Source organism: Aspergillus fijiensis, assembly GCF_003184825.1.
Source record: "Aspergillus fijiensis CBS 313.89 unplaced genomic scaffold BO72scaffold_35, whole genome shotgun sequence".
In the NCBI taxonomy this organism is placed as follows: Eukaryota; Fungi; Ascomycota; class Eurotiomycetes; order Eurotiales; family Aspergillaceae; genus Aspergillus; species Aspergillus fijiensis.
The window spans coordinates 291364-308182 of record NW_024469011.1 but is presented as its reverse complement, the minus strand read 5'-3'; the positions used below and the strand labels follow the sequence as shown (position 1 = coordinate 308182).

Sequence of the window (16819 nt, the reverse complement as noted above, 5' to 3'; positions counted from 1 at the left end):
ATCAACTGATAAGATTGAGATGTTGCTGCTTGCAACGTACCTGGCAGTCTGTGTAATGGACCCAAACACTTATCGCATCCTCAATGGGTCGCCAATGAGGTCGATGGTCGGCCCAGCAGAGTGGAGGTACGAAAACAGACACCGATTTCGGTGGGGTAAATGCACCATGGCATAGACACCTCCATCCTCGGCTGCGTTCTATTGACTTGGCGCAGCAAACTTTTGCGATGGAGGGGAGGAGCATTATAAATAGGGAGCTGAGACCTTAATCATGAGTAGCTAGCTGGACATACCTTCTTCTAATCTGTATTCCACCGGTTGAACCGGCTTTTCCTTTCCTCAATGGCTCGTTTCCCGCGATCTGCATTAGGCCTGTCTGCGCCATGCCTGATGGGATTGATCGGCTCTGTGGCAGCGCGGTTGGTATCCACCGGCATGTCTGTCACGCTTCAAGACATTGATTACTTCATTTCCCCATATGCCGCTGGGAATGTGACCGTTTCATCTGCTCTGTTGTCCAATGTCCCAAGCGTCAATGGGTTTGCCCCGGTGACTGTCGTGCAGGAGGACACGACCGAACTGTCCTCGCTATCCTCACTCTTTTCCACATGGTCGACCAAGGATGACGTGTTCACGGACGCATTCCTCGACGCCGTGTTTGTCCGTAGTAGCCGGCACAGTTCTGCCAACATCACCTCGCTGAAAGAAGGCCAAACGAGTGTTGTGGTTCCCCTCGAATCCAGATCGGTTGCATCAGGTCCGTACTTCATCGAGCAGACCACCGGCAAGCTGTACCCTGTGTACCGTCTATACAGCGACTTTGCCGGAGCCTTCAACCAGCCTCTTCTGCAGAAGCCCGATGGCACATTCCAGCCTCTGTCGGCCCAGGTCGCGGGCGTAGCATCAGTCACAGTGGGTGTGCCGTCTCGGCTCTACTACACCCCGACCGAAGACAAACCACTGGCCGGCGTCCGGGTAGGCATCAAAGACATCTATAGCCTCGCAGGCGTCCGACAGAGCAACGGCAACCGGGCATGGTACAATCTGTACGGCGAGAACAACGTCACGGGCACGGCCGTCTCGCGGATCATCGAGGCCGGAGGAATCATCGTCGGCCTGCAGAAGCCCTCGCAGTTCGCCAACGGAGAGACCGCCACGGCCGACTGGGTGGACTTCCACGCGCCCTTCAACCCTCGCGGGGACGGCTATCAGGACCCGTCGTCCTCTTCATCCGGGGCCGGGGCCTCGATCGCCTCGTACGACTGGCTGGATCTGGCCCTGGGCAGCGACACGGGCGGCTCCATCCGCGGACCAGCCGAAGTCCAGGGAGTATTTGGCTCGCGGCCGTCGCACGGCCTCGTAGCGCTCGACAATGTCATGTCTCTATCCCCCGTCCTCGACACGGCGGGCTTCCTCACGCGTGACCCGTACCTCTGGGACACGGCCAACCAGGCGCTGTACAGCACCAACTACTCCTCCTTCAGCGGAAAGGCCGTCAAGTACCCCAACACGCTGTACACGCTGAGCTTCCCGACGACCAACGACTCCGCCAGCGACGCGATGCTGCTGGACTTCCAGCAGAAGCTGGCCGCCTTCCTGAACACGACCACCACGCCATTGAACCTGACCGCAGACTGGACGGCCAACCCACCGGCCGAAGCCCCCTCCGACGTCACCCTCCCGACGTTGCTGAACCTCACCTACGCCATGTTGATCAGCAAGCAGCAGATCTCGCTGGTCCGGGATCCCTTCTACGCCGACTATGCAGGTAAGCACCCATGCCCAATAAAAACCGTACCAATCCATTCTCAAACCACCACTAACACCTCCAAAGCAAAACACTCCGGCCGCCTCCCCTTCGTCGACCCCGTCCCCGTCTCGCGGTGGAACTGGTCCGAAGCGTACCCGGCCTCCGCCCTCGACGAGGCCATCACCAACAAGACCATCTTCATGGACTGGATGGCGTCGAACTACCTCCAGCGCGTGGCCGACCCGGAGCAATGCTCCTCGTCGCTGATGGTGTACGTGGGGTCGGCGGGGCCCGAGGCGGGGGCCGCGCGGAACCTCTACCGCTCGCTGCCCGGTGCCCCGCTGGGATGGGGCAATAGTCGCATCTCCAACATGGCCGAGGTGCCGGATTTTGTCCTCCCCGTGGGCGAGGTCGCCGCGTACAGCAGCATCACCAACCACGACGAGAAGTTCCCCGTCACCGTGGATGTGATCGCCGCCAAGGGCTGTGATGGGTTGCTCGTGCGACTGGCGCAGGATCTGCTGGAGGCCGGGATCATTGCGAGGCCGTTGACGGGGGGAACGATGGTGGGTGGGGAGGTTTTGCTTTAGCATGCTTGTCAGCAGGGGTCGGGCGGGGTCCGTCCTTGGTGAGTTGTTCATTCTCATCTGTAAATATGGTTGATATATATGATATTGTGAGTTTGTGGTGTGTTTGGAAGATGGAGGAAGAGATCAGTATACTGTAAGGTAGCTTGAAGGGAGAAGGACTATATAGATAATAGACTTGATACCCGGGGCTCATGTTGAAGACTAAGACTCTTGCTGCTCATGCTTTAGATGTTTCTGATAACTGGAGAAGAATAAATAGTGTCTTGTCTGACGAGTGGAGAGTGAGTAAGGTGATGAACAGGTTGAGGTGGAAGTTGCTGCTGATGAGGAGGACAGGCGATGATGTCTCAGTCGGCAGGTGACTTTTGTCTCACCGCACTCTCAAATCACGGTACATGATATTCCCCCAAAGCACCACCCGGAGTGTCTTCATATAGAAAAAAGTATTGTACAATTGATGTTGTCAGTGCTTTTCGCACACCCGACTAATAGAGCCATGGTAATGCACATCTACCACCCTGGATGATAGAAAAGCATTAGATTTTTATCTTACAGTTCAGGTCCCCAAACCAGTACACCTCTACCGTAGCCCCATCAAGCACAGTCCACGCTAAGGAAAAGAACCTCAGAAGACAAACCACAACCGCCTGACAAGACAGCAACCAAACCCATCCTGGCTTTTATCTTAACCAAGATCCCCCACCACCCCCCTGGCCCCCAACCGCTCCACCACCCCACTCTTCAACCGCAACACCCGCTCGATCTCCCTCGCGGGAAGGCCCTGCCGATCCCGCATGGCCAACACCTGCCGGATCGTCAACGCATCCAGATACTCTCGTCCGACAAAGTCCGACCTTCCCAGGTTGTCCACTTCTTCCTCCGCCGCCTTGGTGAGCCGTTGCCGCGCCGTGACGGTCAACAGGGCTGGATTGGGAGCGGGCGCGAAGGCGGCCGTCGGGGCGCCTGGCCCCCCGAAGGATCGCTGCGCGGGGTTGAAGGTGCTCGAGGGAGAGAAGGTTGGGTTCGGGGTGACGGGGCCGATGCTGCGGAGGGAGGCGGCGAAGTCCGGGTCGCGGCCGTCGATGTCGATTGCTATCTCGCGTTCGGCCTGTTAGCTTTGCGACTTCCGGGGAAGGGGGTTGTTTGCGAAAAGGCGGGTTGAAGGTTTAGGATGAAGGGAAGGCAAGGCAAGGGATGGGGGTAGGCGTACCGCTTGATTTCTCGAGGGACGCTTGCTCTTGGTTTTGCGGGTGGTATGTTGCAGGTCGCAAGGAGCTGGGGTGTGGGTTGGGGCGAGGACTGCGCTGCGGCTGCTCGTGAAGCCTGGGTTGTGGTTGCGGTTGTGGTTGTGGCGCTCGCGGTGCTGATGCGGGTGTGGAGGTGGGAGGTCTGGTAGTGGATGTCGTGGGCTGTTTGGGATATTGACGCCGTGAAGCTGCCGCCGCTGCGGACTTCGCAGGTTTCGACGCTGATGCACCCATGGTGTTGGGAAGCAAGTGTGAGATTCGTTGCAGTGGTTAGCCTCAGCTTGTGAAGACTGCGGCGGATCAACCGCCGTTGCGTCTCTTCTGCAGAGGATCCGATCTGTCAGGCTAACCCGATCGGGGTTATACACTAGCCGCGCGGGTGACGTCAGCCATCTCCGATGTTTTTATATGTGAACTGAGATATGGGGTACTGCTAACGGCTATGAGGTTGGTGTTGTCCTGCGGGATTTTGATAGCTGGAATGTACACTTTCTTCTACACTGATACAACTAGTAGTCATCCGACCACGAGCTAGATGACGTCGGATACACCCCACAACCGATAATGCCACACCCAGACTCTCGACCTGCACCACTGAGTAATTTACCGCAGGCCGGCAAGCCGTCTGCCCTGGACCTCACCGAGAGCACGGCTGCCGCTGACGAATGCGACGGTACCAGCCACCGCGACAGCAGGAAGGATCTGAAAGAGGTTCCAGGAGGTATAGTACAAGAAGAAGATGCCCTGGATGGCAAAGAGGGAGCCGAGGAAGACTGCGTGGGGAAGGGGTGCCGACTTGAAAGCAGTAGGGAGGTGGTTCAAGTTGACGCCGAGGACCAGCCACTGTATCAGAGGAGAATTAGCCCACCATCGATGCGGCAACAGAGAAGAACAACTTACCACTCCGCCCAGAACCGGAAGGGCAGCAAGCACCAGAGCGAGGAAGACCAAGGTGATGACCAAGGGAGGACTCTGAGCATCGGTCTTGAAGATGTGATGGATCTCCGGAAGCTTTCCGTAGCGCGACGACTCGACGGTGGGCACAGGCTCGTCGGGGTTCCGGGCCACCGTCAGCTTGAATGCAGCTCCGTTGTAGGCGTCGGCCTCGCCAAAGGATCCGATCAGGACTCGCGCATCAAGGGGCTCGGAGACGGAAAGGAATTGAACGGGCAAGTCCTTCTGGGTCTAGCATGCACGTCAGCCTTGTTTCATCCGGTCCAGAGTTGCGGGATAAGCACTGACCAGCTCAATTCTGGATTTGCCATTATCCTTCACGCTGAAGGGGTAGGAGATATCCAATCCGGTCTCAGGGTCCTCGAGAAAGAGGAAAACCTGGTGCGCGCGTTTGGCGGAGCGGCCTTCCTGGGCTGTCAAAGTCACCTTCAAGGTGTCGGCAGATCCGAGGGAGACCGGCTTGGAGAGAGCTTTGTTGTCGGGAATTCTGTCAATGGCACAAGTAGATTAGCATTTTGAAACCTTTCCTGTAGTTTTCGCCTTGACAATAATTGTACATACGCTTCCTTGAATCCAGCGCCGACGCCAGCGCCTTTGGTGTGAACTGACACGGTGGCATCAGTGAATCCCCACGCGGAAGCAGCTACAGCGGTCGGCAGGGCGGTCGAAGCCAGCACGGACAGCTGAAGGAGAGAGTGCCACAGCTGCATTGTGATGTATGATTGAGGAGGGAATTGGGGGGGGGAGGGAAGAAGAATAAAACGCAACGCAACGACCGAAAGCAAAGCGCAGGAAACGAAAGCTGGGCTGTGGAGGAATTGATGCGGTCGGCGGAGAGACCAGATGATAGTTAACTACGGGGAAACAGTCTTACTTGGCCAGAAAGGCAGAAAAAGGCCGACCGACCGAGCGAGCGACACGCAAGCCCGCGGCCAGGTTCGGCGCTAAGATAAGCGCCCGGCGCGCGTGCATTGGGGCAAGCAGCGGTCCAGTGACCACCGGCTTTCACCGCCCGCCTGCCTTTGGCTGCGCAAGCCCTAATTTCCCGGCCGTCTCGATGGGAGGTTTCGGCCCTGGCTTTGCTTGCTTGCTTGCTTGCTTGCTCTGCTTGCTTGCCTTGCCTTGCCTTTGCCAAACATAATTCTTTCCTCTCCGCTCCCTCCATCCCCCAAACTTCTCGACTAGGCTTTATCCTGCCACTAGTTGCGCGGTCGCAAGGCTTCCGATCGACTGGAAAGTCGTTTCTTTACCTGTGCGCCATGTCTTTGACCCCTCTCCTTTAGTTCCGCGACGAACCTCCCTGCGCTTGCAGTGCGCCTTGAACGTTCCGGGGTTTCCCTCGCCTCTCCGCCCCAACCGATCGGGTCACGCGGGTTTCTCGATCGCAAACCGCCGCCGCTGAGCGAAATCACTTGCATGCGAAGTGAATACACTATAAGTAGGGATCTCTCTGCGGTGTTGGGTTAAACCAGGCGGGTGTCGTTTTGAGTGTGCGTGTCAGCTTTCCCAGGAGGTTGCCGCTTCCTGCTTTCTTGCTCCGGGTTTACCGCAATCCTCGGTCCTGTCTGGTTTCGCATTTCACTGACAACCACCGCCCAACCTTGCAGGCAAAGTCCAAGCCCAGTCCGACCGTCGCCTTCACTGCGAGACTACAACAACTGTAGCGAAAACCCACCATCAAGCAATAATAACTCATTGTCTATCAGCTCCGTTGCACTCCGAACCGGTGAAAGAAAGCAGTGCTGCGATACTAGGGCTGAACCGGGGCACGATACCTGAACACAAGTGACGAAAGAGTTGGGGAAGTTGGTGAACCAAGCACAGTCAAAAGTAAGAAGAATACAAGAGCGTCCAGTTTGGCTAGGCAACAGTTCATTCACTCCAGAACACTTTGGAGAGGAACATGTGACTTTGGAGGCGGGGGGGTGGTTTATTCACTGAATGCGATGCTAATAACACACCAGTGGTGGGTAGGGCTTCACTGGCCAGGGAACTCGGTTCCCCCGCCGCGTTCTCTCTCGACCCAACAACTCCTGTATGTTGATCCATTTACTCTCTACCTTTTCCCCATCCTCAAACCCGTGCTTACCCATCTTCCAGCGTGAGACTCGACGAAGCTCATCTCGTGCGTCACGTAAAACAACCCGTGAACCTGAATCTCACGCCTCAAATCACTCTCAATCATCTTACTCTTTACCTCCAACTCCTGTCACTACCTCATTTGAAGAATCTTTCCCGTCGGCCAAACGACGCAAAACGCAACGATCTGTGAATCAAACTACGCAGACTCCCAAAGGAAAGGAATCCACGGAGACTCCTAATACGTCTACTTCTAAGGGACCCGTGGTCTCATCTCAAGCCACTGACAGTGTCTCCAAGAGGAGGGACCGAAATCGAAAAGCCGTGACTTCCAACGGTGAGCTGACTTCCAACACCGGATCTCCCAGTGAACCGGCTGTTCCTCAGACCAAACCGCGTCCAGAACAGTCGCAATCAACGTTGCATCACTTTCTGCTGAAAAAGACTCAACCGAAGCGGCATTCTTTGGCGACCACTACTCTCCCTACTTCTACCTCCCCTCGTGTTACTTCCTCTGCTTCTTCTACCCCGCGTGCCTTGTCCACGTCGGCTTCTACACCCCGAGTCACTTCTACTCCTGTCAGTACTCGCAAGGATCGTAATCCCAAGAGCGCTGAGACCCCAAGCTCCGACGTCGCGAAAACTCCTGCGGAGATCAAGACTGAGTCTGCACCTGTGGAAACTGCTACCAAGCACTCCAGTACGCAGGACAAGAATTCATCCAAACCTCAAACACCTATTGCATCATCTCGCCCGTCTACCCCTCTCGTCTCCACCAGCAGAGCGCGCCGTACGGACCGCAAAGCTGCTGGTACTACCAACCCCAGTCGCTTGAACCCAGCCATTGAACATACCCAATCCACTCCGATCGAACAGATATCAACTCCAACCACATCATCCAACATGGGCAACGCCAAGTCCGTCCCTTCCCGTGCCTCCAAGAAGGGGAGCACTCGACCCCAGCGCAGCAGTCGTCGCTCGCTGATTGAGCCCGAAACTCGTAGCCAAACCCCCAACTATCTGAACAGCAACAGCGCCAAAGCCAGCGACCTCTCCTCGGGCGCAGAGTCACTCACCCCTGCGCTACCGTTTGGCCGGGAAATCGCGGAGAGCATCGAATCCACCACCCCAGCCTCTGACGACAAGATCCTGCGGGATTTCGGGACTCCGATTCTCGACGAGAACAACACACCCGGCGCGACTCCTTACGGCGATAGCTTCAACTTCGAATATGACACAGACATGTACCGCAACAACTTTGGCCTCGATGGGACCACTGAGACGCCCGGCTCGCCCACAGGAAGCCTGACCACGGCGACGTCAGCTGGCAACCGCATTTCCACTAGACTGCGCAAGCCGACCATCAAGGCCATGGAGTCGATCGAATCCGAGCGGCGGTTCCGCCGGCCTCCGCGTTCGACGTCGGCTCGACCCGATGGTCCCAAGGGTCCCCCGTTGAGATGGGATGCAGTGGCCTTGGGCATTCAGATCTTTGATTTGGCAAATGCGGCTCTTGCCCCTGAATTCGAGCCTGTCGCGGAAGCGGAGAACTGGCTGGCTGAGCTTCGTGGTGAATATGAGGTCAAGCATGCAGAGAAGGAGAAGGTGCGCCTGGAGCGGGAGAGGCTGGAGAAGGAAAGGGAGGAAAGGGAAGAGAAAGAGAGGGAGCTGAGAGAGAAGGACGAGAAAGAAACCGCGGAGAAAGAGGCTCAGGAAAAGCCAAATGGTCAGGCGGACGTTGCGGAGAAGGAAATTGATGTGATGGAGAAGGATGTCGATATCATGGAGACGGAAGTGGTGGAGAATGGAGAGAAGAACGAAGCAGAGAAGGCGAGCAGCATGCCGGAAATTGCAGAGAAGGCCAATGCAGAGGAGGCCAATGCAGAGGCCAATATAGAGCCAAATGCAGAGCCAGATGCACAGTCAGCCTCCAAGAAGGAATCTGCGGAGAAGGAATCTGCGAAGAATGACTCTGCAGAGAAAGAGAAAGCTGAGAGCGAAGCCGAGAAAACCAGTTCACCTGCGGAGCAACTCCCAAAAGCGTCGAGACCACAGAGACCGGTGCGTGCAACACGCAACAAACGGCCTCTCGCCGAGGAGCAACCCTCAAACGAGACAAAGACCAAGGACAAAGCGAAGGCGAGAGGGGCCAGTAAGCCAACCTCCTCGAGGGACAAGTCGAAGGAGTGGACTGACGAAGACGGCTTCACCTACACAGGCCAAGTCAACAAATTCGGCGAGGAACTGGTGTATGTTGGCGGCGAGTACGAATGGTATCGACCCAACAACACTTACGGGGATGATAAGCTGCCGCTGCCTCCTGTCCGCCTCATTTCGCGCGATCAGCTGGAAAAGGACCGTATCTTTGGCTTTCCCCCTCTGATGGGCGAGAGAAACATCCCACGTGCGACGCACATGCCGTTCACCTATGAAAACGTTTATGAGGAACGAGCGAAGATCAAGGCCCGGGACGAGGCACGCAAACGCGGCATTGAAGTGGACCGGTTCATGCCCTCTGCTGCCATTCACGCCCTGATTGCTGAGCATGACAAGACCTCGAGTGACAAGGACAAATCCGGCTCGGGGGTGGAACACAAGGGCCCGGCTCCGCGCAAGCGCCGCCGTGGCGCAGAGCAACCCACCGAGGCCGCACAAGCCGCCAAACGACGTCGCAAGGAGGACACTCCCCCTCACGCGGCAGACCAGCCCAAGACTCTGCGCATTAAATTGACTCTGAAGGGCGCCGCTGCGGCAGCCGCTGCGGCGGGAAACGGCGGCTCTCCAAATGACTCATCGAAGAAGCGCACCCGTTCTGAGATCGAGAGCGCGCCTGAAGCGAACGGTGTTCCAGACAGCAAGACCCCACAGGGCCGGCCTTCGAAGCTTCTCAAACTTTCCGGCCTGCGCCGTGATCCTGTCTCGACTCCATCCAAGTCGACGGCGACTCCAGCCTCGCCTGGGGACGGGAACAAAAACGCCACTGCTACACCTGCGCCTGCACCTGTGCCTACACCTGCCACAGCTCCCGCCCCCCAGGCTTCGACTCCGGTCACCGAAGCCAGTACCGCAGTCCCAGGAACTACTCCTGGTGGCCGGCCCCGGCGGCGAGCTGCAGCAGCGTTGATGGCGGAATTCCAGACTCATGCCGAGCAGAGGGCGCGTCGCGCCAACGCCCGCAAGAAGGAGCCCACCACCTAGGCGACCGGTCTCTTTCCCTTCCACCTACCGCGTTTCACACACTCAGACCAGTAGCACAACTCCCTCTTCTGTCTGGTTCGCAGTCATTCCTTCTTTACGACTATCGACTTTTCGAAGTGAGACCAGACAGAAGAGGGGGTGGCGGGTGGAATGGAGGGAACTCCGGCCTCGATTACCCCCCACGTCTCATGCGCTGTTATCCACATAATGCATGCTTTGTGCTGGAGTCAGGTCACTTCCTTATTTTGTGTCTCGACCCTGGGCTGCGAGACGTCAACGACCGTTGAACAGAAAGGTTTTCACTTCAAGAACAGTATCGACAAACAATCCGACCACGACGAATTTAGTACTAGCACGATGAGGGTGAAGACCGAAGGCCCTTGAGAGATGAAACGGAACGGTGGAATATGAAGAACGAGCGAAATCGACCCCTGCTGAGGCGGATGGACTTGTCAGAGGGGGCATGAACACAGAGCGGACTGGGGAAGGAAACAGCATCACCTGGCTCCAAGGTTGTCCCAGCAGACCAAGATTCGAGACATGTTACCGGCTGAGCACGACTACTTTGTCCCTTTTATTTCCTTTTTCCTTGCGATAAATCTTGCGAATTAGCTGAGCATAGCGATTGTGTTTCTATCATCATCATCATCATCATCATCATCAACATCGGAGGACGAGGATCATCATGCCATGGAAGGAGATATGGCTTTTGCTGTCGTGTTGGGTTCTGGGAACTCGGGATTCGATCATACCTACAACTATAATCCTCTTTTCTTCCCGCTCTTGCACACTGATGTCTGTACTGGTAATCGGGACGGGTTGCTCGAATACAAGGATTGTAAGCTGAGGATGGGAAACTGGCTGCATGCTGTGATTTGTTGCACGTTGCACGTTGCATTTCGACCTGCGGATGCTTTTGTGTGTACGTGTGTGCTTGTACTTTTAGATTGAATTGGGATAGGATTGGGGGCTCACGGTTCATGATGCATCTTGCGATGAGATGGAGAAAGCTGGAAATGAGGACACGGACACCAGCGGAACTGTATTGCACAGGAAATTGAGAAGGTGCAAATCCATCGAGATCTGAAGATAAGAAGCTGTCGCCAGTGACAGGCGGTTTCAAGAATGCTGCGAAGTGTAGTGTAAAGTGTAGAGTGTAGAGTGTAGCGACTAACCCATCACCATCAACCCAGTTGTTTCCTGCAATGCCTGCCTCAGGCCCCAAGGCACCGTCCACTTCCCCAGAAAAAGAATTTCCCTTCCGGCTGGCGACAAGCCACCCTTGGAAACAACATCAAATCACCATCAAGACATCTGACGCTTATTACTGCTCACTGCTCCTGGGACATCCAAACACAAACCCTACCCTATCCAACCAATTTCTCCCATTCATTCATACTGTTCATCCTTTCCTGCTCTTCCACAAAATAAGGCAACGACGAGGAAGAAAAAGAGAAAGACAATGCCCCCCTCCACTCCCACCTCCCGCACATCCAAACCACCCACCCCCACCCCCACCCCCAAGTCTCACGCTCAACCTTCCATTGCCAAACCCACTCCCCAACGCGCCGTCTTCCCCGAAGCTCACCTCCGCCACACGCCTCTCGCCTCCCGGACCCCAGGAAGCATTGGCCCGAGAGTAGGGCGAGGCGGAGGCTCCCGCCGCCCTCCGCTCCCCGCGAACGATATCCGGCAGACGAAGGAGTATAAAGCTGCCGCTAGGAAGTGTGTGCCCTCTTCTCCCCGCTGCCCTTTGTTTTTTTTTTTTTTTTTTTTTTTTTTTGCTTGAGTTGTCTTGTCTTGACTTGGTTGGAGAGCGCATGCTTGGGGATGGGGTTGTTGTGTTGTGTCCTCCCAGATGAGCATATACTTGCCCCTCTTAGCACTATCACTTCCAATACCCATACCCGCCCCTGCACACGGGAGAGAGGGTGGAAGCTACCTTATCATCAACCCAGGGCGAGTATACAGCACCAGGATAGCAGGACACGAGATAACTAATGGACCAAACCCCCCTCCGCCCCGGGGGTGGCGAAAACAGATGGCTCTCGACGATCGTGGCGCTGCCGATTCTGATGTATACGTCTTATATTCTCTATGAGCGGAGTATGTCACCCTCCCCTCTTTGTTTTGGGTGATGTTCCCGGGAAAGCGGTGTACTGACTCGTCACTGTCTAGCGGTTGGGAATCAGAAGCCGAAGCGGTTGGTTGGAGGGGATGGACAGGGGCAGCAGGGGCAGCAGGGGCAGCAGGGGCAGAGTAGAGGAGGAGGTAGCTGGGGGAATGGGGAGGGGAGGGAATAGATACTATGAGGGCGTTGGTCGTGGTGCTACTAATGTGGGTTGTCTGGTCGAGGAGGGGTGCCGGGCACCGGGTGATGGTGTATCTTGGTGACATGTATATTATTACTTGATCAAGGCAAGGATCGAAAGCGTAAAAAATATGTTTCTGGCGCAGTTTTTATGGTTGTTTGACACCGTTGTCAGGCGTAGGCATAGGCAGAGCTTAGGACTGATATGCAGTCGGCGAAGGATACATCGGTCACTACACAAATTTCTACTTTGGATTACGATCTAGTAGAGCTGGCTTATTCAAGCTGCAGGTAAAGCCGAGATCTTCGTCTCCGCGGTCTCTCATCCTCCGCATCGTATTCTTCGGGTTCAAGATGAGGACGGCTTACCCTCCGCGGTCTCTCATCCGCCGCATCGTATGGCTCGTCTTCGCCTTCAGGCATCGATAGCTCGGGCGCGGTCCATTGGATCTCCCCATCATGGATGTTGCAGATATCGAGGATCAGGCCTCCGACCTCGGGAATGTCGTCGATGAGCCCGATGAATGCAAAGATCCTATTCGGGGCCCCCCCTTCGGCAACGTTGACGTTCAGCGTCGCCGCATGGTGCTCCCGCAGAATACGGGCTCCTCGCCAACGACGACGCTGGGGTTGTTGCAGCGGACGCATGGGGAAGGTCACCGGGTTCTCATCGGTCCTCTGGGTGTAGATGGGCTCCACATCCGGGTGCAAGACCCCGCTGTCCCGCTCGAGCGGGGCGACCGTTGTCCGCGGCGCCGCCATGCGCGCTTGATACTCCGCGTCGGCTTCCTCGGGAGTCCGCAGGAGGACATCCTCGCACGTGTGCAGGACCGAGTCGTGGTCACAGACGCGGTAGGGGTCCACGGGGGGCCCAGTAACGAACACGGCCCGCGACAGGAAGGCGCCCTGGAACCACGCCTCGATAATCAGGTCCGCGGTCTCGCGCGCGACTCTGCCCAGATAGAACTCCGGCGCCGCCGCGCTGACGCCCGGCATGACCTGCCATTTGATCTGCCAGGTCTCGTACAGCCAGTGGTTGAACTCGGTGGGATGGCTGCCGGCCCAGAGGGCGGCATTCAGGGCCACCGCGTAGCGGAACTCAGGGTTGGGTGCCTGGTCGTACCAGCGAGAGTCGACGGGCGTCGAGAACGTGAGCGGGCGCTGATAGGGGACGATGCGCCGCGGGAGCTCGACGAGCCTTCGCATCAGGTGCCGGTTACGGGACTCGAAAATCGCCCCGTCCACCAGGACAAAGCCCGCCACGCGGTAGGTGGGGTCGCTGATCCAGACGTTCCATTTGCGCACGAAGTCGGCCTCGCTGGTCACGCAGACCAGTCGCGCCCAGCTGGCCAGCCGGGCGAGCACGGTTGGGTATTGCTGGACAAAACTATACCCGCCAGGGCAGATCAGGAAGAGCAACCGCCTCGCGGGGCTCTGCTCGGCGTTTAGTCCGTGACGGAGTGGTTGTTCCATCTTGGGGTCAATTGGCGTTGACAAAGTAGGTTGGTCGAGTGGATGAGGTCCCGTGTTATGAGGTTGACAAAAACTCATTTTGGGGCCAGACGGCCGATATATTTATAGACTCCAGCACGGGAAATGCTCTTTCGCTGCGACGAGAGACGCATCAAATCTCCGAGTTCCCTTTGTGTCGAGGTTGAGGATTGCCGACGACGAATATTGTTCGGATTGAACACATCTTTGTTATCAATCTTGAACTTGGATTCCGTCAATTATGTCCTAGAAGCGGTGGGGATTTCAATATACTAAATGCCTTTCAAGGGTTGAAATATGGTCAATGTCAGGTATCTCGTCAATGATACAAGAGATAAAGAATGGGAAGAAAAGCTCCGGTAGCAAGTTGTGGACAAGATGTCCACAATGATGCACAGTCTACCTTCCTAACGAGGAAAGCAAGATGACAATAAACGAAATCGAACTTACCGGACAAGCCCATGGGTTTTTGTTCACTCAGAATGTTGCCGAACCTCTTATCCCTGAAAATCTTAACACGTATGGCTAATGCTGTACTAGCTAAGTTGTATGAAAAAAAGTAAATCGATTTGCTCACAGAGCCCAGGTAGTCCGCATTGTTACCAGTATAAGTGGTTTAGAGATAGCCAAAAAAAAAGCATCAACATCAGGCGAAACAATGATCCCAGTTCCCGCCAGATCTAGCAAAGCTCAATCCTCGCACAAAGTCATCCCGCTTGCATCGGCCTAGCTTATCAACCGCGCAGCCGTGCAGCGGAACCACGCGATCGTTTACTAGCACCCGCACAAGAGGCTCCGGCTGTGCTTTACACTGCATCATCTCAACGTAGGCTCGCGCACCGAATGGAACGGTCCACGCCGCCGAGAACCCATCGGTCTCTTTCATCGACTCCACCTTCGTCTTGGACAACGGTTTGGTGCCGTTGTACAGGCCCAAGGCGAAGAAGATAGGGATCATCCCGTTGTCGTGTGTGAAGTCCGCATAGAGAGTATAGTTCAAGGGGAATGTGGCCGGGCTCGAGTCCAGAGTGCGATTGGTACTTGTCTCGTCATGGACTGGAGTATGTGTCAGACGAGCAATCAACTCATTGGTGAAGCCAACCCCTCGACTAGGACCAAGAGGATTTCCAGCACCGTACCCGTAGTACTTCTCCAAGGAACGCAGGTAGTTGTATTGCTCCCATTCCGTATGACTGAAGAGGTCACAGAACGGAGAGAGCTGAGTCTCCGGCTCGGACTGTGCGATAGTATCGAAGGAGCACATGTCCATGAGATAGACGACCTCTTTGGCCGTGAGGTTCGCTCCGGGAATGTTCTTCTCCAGCCGCTTCAAGATGGGCGGCGTGAGGAGGGCAGTAAAGTTGGCTACAACATCATCCCCCAGTTCGCTGTTCTCGAAGACCGTGCAGGTGCTGGGATCCAGCGAGTTATTAGCGTTGGTGCTTTCGGAGATCACCACATTGACCAAGGGAGCAAGTTGACCGGGAAGGGCCAAGGTGTCATTGAGCTTCGTGTTCTGGAAACCTTGGATGAATTTCTGGCCAGATTCGATCACCCGGCTTGACCCGGATGCGCGAACGAAAGGAGTGCCGTCCTTTGCCAGAGACTCGTAGCGCTGGTAGAACTTGATTCCCGAGTCGACCATCTGCTGCACCCCGAAGGAAGTCAAATCGTCCGACCCCAAGGTGTAGTTGTAGGTCTCCAGGAAGGCATAATCCCCCTTGTAAGAGGTCGCACCGGCCTGAATCTTTGCGATCACTTTGGCATATTTTGCGGACTTGGATGCAGTGGGGTACCGTGCACCGTGGCGGGAGATCACTTGTGCGAAAGTGACGTGGCAGCCCTCAGGGATAGCCGGAGAGACGGACTCCTCCTCAACCGAGAAGTAAGGGGAGTACTGGCCCCAGAGATGCGAAATCTCGGAGAAGCAATTATAGCCCTCATTGACACTGTCGCAGGTCGAGGAGCTCTGCTTGGGGGATCTAACCACCGGACCGGCGGATGCTCTAGCAAGGTTGGAGGAGGCGGTAAGCAACATGCATAGGAATGGGGAGAGTCAGGTTCTACATACCCAGAGAGGAGGTAGAGCGAGAGCAGGATGGTAAAGAAGCCCATTATAACCGCAATCACAGTTTTTCTGTTCGCAAGAAACAACAATTGACGAGGTCTTCCCCCAGCGAGCTGGGGTGGTTCATATAGTCCCTTCATTATTGTGGCCGGAGAGCACCCATGGCTCTAAATGTGCGACACCGGTCGGGAGCTAGAAAGCTAGCACGCGACACTGGTAGCCCACGTGCGAGAATAGAATTGATCTCGAGGAGTGCTTAAACTGCTAAGTGGGTATAGGAGTAGTAGAAACGGGATGTGGTTCGGAGCACAGTAACAGAGTCCTTGTAACATCAGTAGAAGTAGTAAGTAGTACCGGAGAGAGACGGGACCCAGGTTGAATTGGACCATGGCTGTGGAGTATCGCATCTAGGGGGCAGACCACGTGGGGGATTTCCCTTCTTCTGGTTGGGTAGTAGATATGGGTAGATATGAGTGGTAGCTGCCTGAGGACCTCCCGAGTCGTATCTCATCACTGCCGGAATCCTCAGGTGTCGACTAATGGCCACCGGGAACGGTACAGAGGCACAGTACATACAATAATACTCATACTGAATCTACGAGATTAACCCTGATAGCCTTTGTCTGACCATCTGCAGCTCTCGTCAGTCGGTTCCATGCAAGTACGCTTTAGCGGTACGACGTTCCCACCCCCAGTCCATTGTCAAAATAGACCGTCGTGTAATGAAGGTAAAGGTAGTGAGGATCTCTATATGATTCTTGCTTGAATGACTCAAAGCTCATACTAATACTGTCTCTAGAAGTGTGAGGGCTGGCAGAGTCTGAGGTGCCACAACATCACATCAGGCGGTTGGCCAGCGATATAGTGTTACATACATATGCAATCCCAGCACAACCTACCAAGTCTTAGTAGTCCTCCCACGTGCAAGACGAAAGCAACCAACAAAGAAAAGGTAAATCCCAGGAATGTTGCAAAGGAAAAAGATTTTCGACATCCATCCCGATGTCAAGTCGCATCCAGTAAAAATTCAACAGTACACAAGAAAGGTTGAGGAGAAAAACAAATTGCCGCCTTTTCCATTGCTATCATCAAAAGTTCTAAGCCTTCCAGCATGTAAGCCATGTAAATATC

General features: G+C 55.4%; 6 protein-coding genes across 6 annotated transcripts; 2 read left to right on the top strand and 4 right to left on the bottom strand.

Moving 5' to 3' along the window:
* Positions 1 to 127: 127 nt before the first annotated feature.
* Positions 128 to 2436, top strand: BO72DRAFT_165812 (glutamyl-tRNA(Gln) amidotransferase, subunit A). Its single transcript, XM_040939344.1, has 2 exons — positions 128 to 1768; positions 1835 to 2436. The coding sequence occupies exons 1-2, from the start codon at positions 343 to 345 to the stop codon at positions 2338 to 2340; spliced, it is 1932 nt and encodes a 643-aa protein (XP_040799690.1). The 5' UTR covers positions 128 to 342; the 3' UTR covers positions 2341 to 2436.
* Positions 2437 to 3025: 589 nt separating this feature from the next.
* On the bottom strand, positions 3026 to 3821 carry BO72DRAFT_381925 (uncharacterized protein; the record flags this gene model as incomplete). Its single annotated transcript, XM_040941449.1, has 2 exons — positions 3026 to 3432; positions 3551 to 3821. The coding sequence occupies 2 exons, from the start codon at positions 3819 to 3821 to the stop codon at positions 3026 to 3028; spliced, it is 678 nt and encodes a 225-aa protein (XP_040799689.1).
* Positions 3822 to 3982: 161 nt separating this feature from the next.
* BO72DRAFT_478713 (putative oligosaccharyltransferase subunit ribophorin II) lies at positions 3983 to 5391 on the bottom strand. Its single transcript, XM_040947526.1, has 4 exons — positions 5103 to 5391; positions 4830 to 5028; positions 4488 to 4772; positions 3983 to 4430 (listed from the first exon to the last, which is right to left on the bottom strand). Exons 1-4 carry the CDS (start codon positions 5249 to 5251, stop codon positions 4191 to 4193), a joined length of 873 nt encoding a protein of 290 aa, XP_040799688.1. The 5' UTR covers positions 5252 to 5391; the 3' UTR covers positions 3983 to 4190.
* A 5706-nt stretch (positions 5392 to 11097) lies between these two features.
* On the top strand, positions 11098 to 12345 carry BO72DRAFT_165737 (uncharacterized protein). Its single transcript, XM_040939342.1, has 3 exons — positions 11098 to 11543; positions 11860 to 11924; positions 11997 to 12345. Exons 1-3 carry the CDS (start codon positions 11281 to 11283, stop codon positions 12119 to 12121), a joined length of 453 nt encoding a protein of 150 aa, XP_040799687.1. The 5' UTR covers positions 11098 to 11280; the 3' UTR covers positions 12122 to 12345.
* Positions 12346 to 12405: 60 nt separating this feature from the next.
* Positions 12406 to 14174, bottom strand: BO72DRAFT_513142 (uncharacterized protein; the record flags this gene model as incomplete). The annotated part of the gene is made up of 1 exon (XM_040949459.1): positions 12406 to 14174. Exon 1 carries the CDS (start codon positions 13678 to 13680, stop codon positions 12406 to 12408), a length of 1275 nt encoding a protein of 424 aa, XP_040799686.1. The 5' UTR covers positions 13681 to 14174.
* BO72DRAFT_449664 (histidine phosphatase family protein) lies at positions 13969 to 16036 on the bottom strand. The gene is made up of 2 exons (XM_040945074.1): positions 15692 to 16036; positions 13969 to 15626 (listed from the first exon to the last, which is right to left on the bottom strand). Exons 1-2 carry the CDS (start codon positions 15733 to 15735, stop codon positions 14267 to 14269), a joined length of 1404 nt encoding a protein of 467 aa, XP_040799685.1. The 5' UTR covers positions 15736 to 16036; the 3' UTR covers positions 13969 to 14266.
* Between the last annotated feature and the right edge of the window lie 783 nt (positions 16037 to 16819).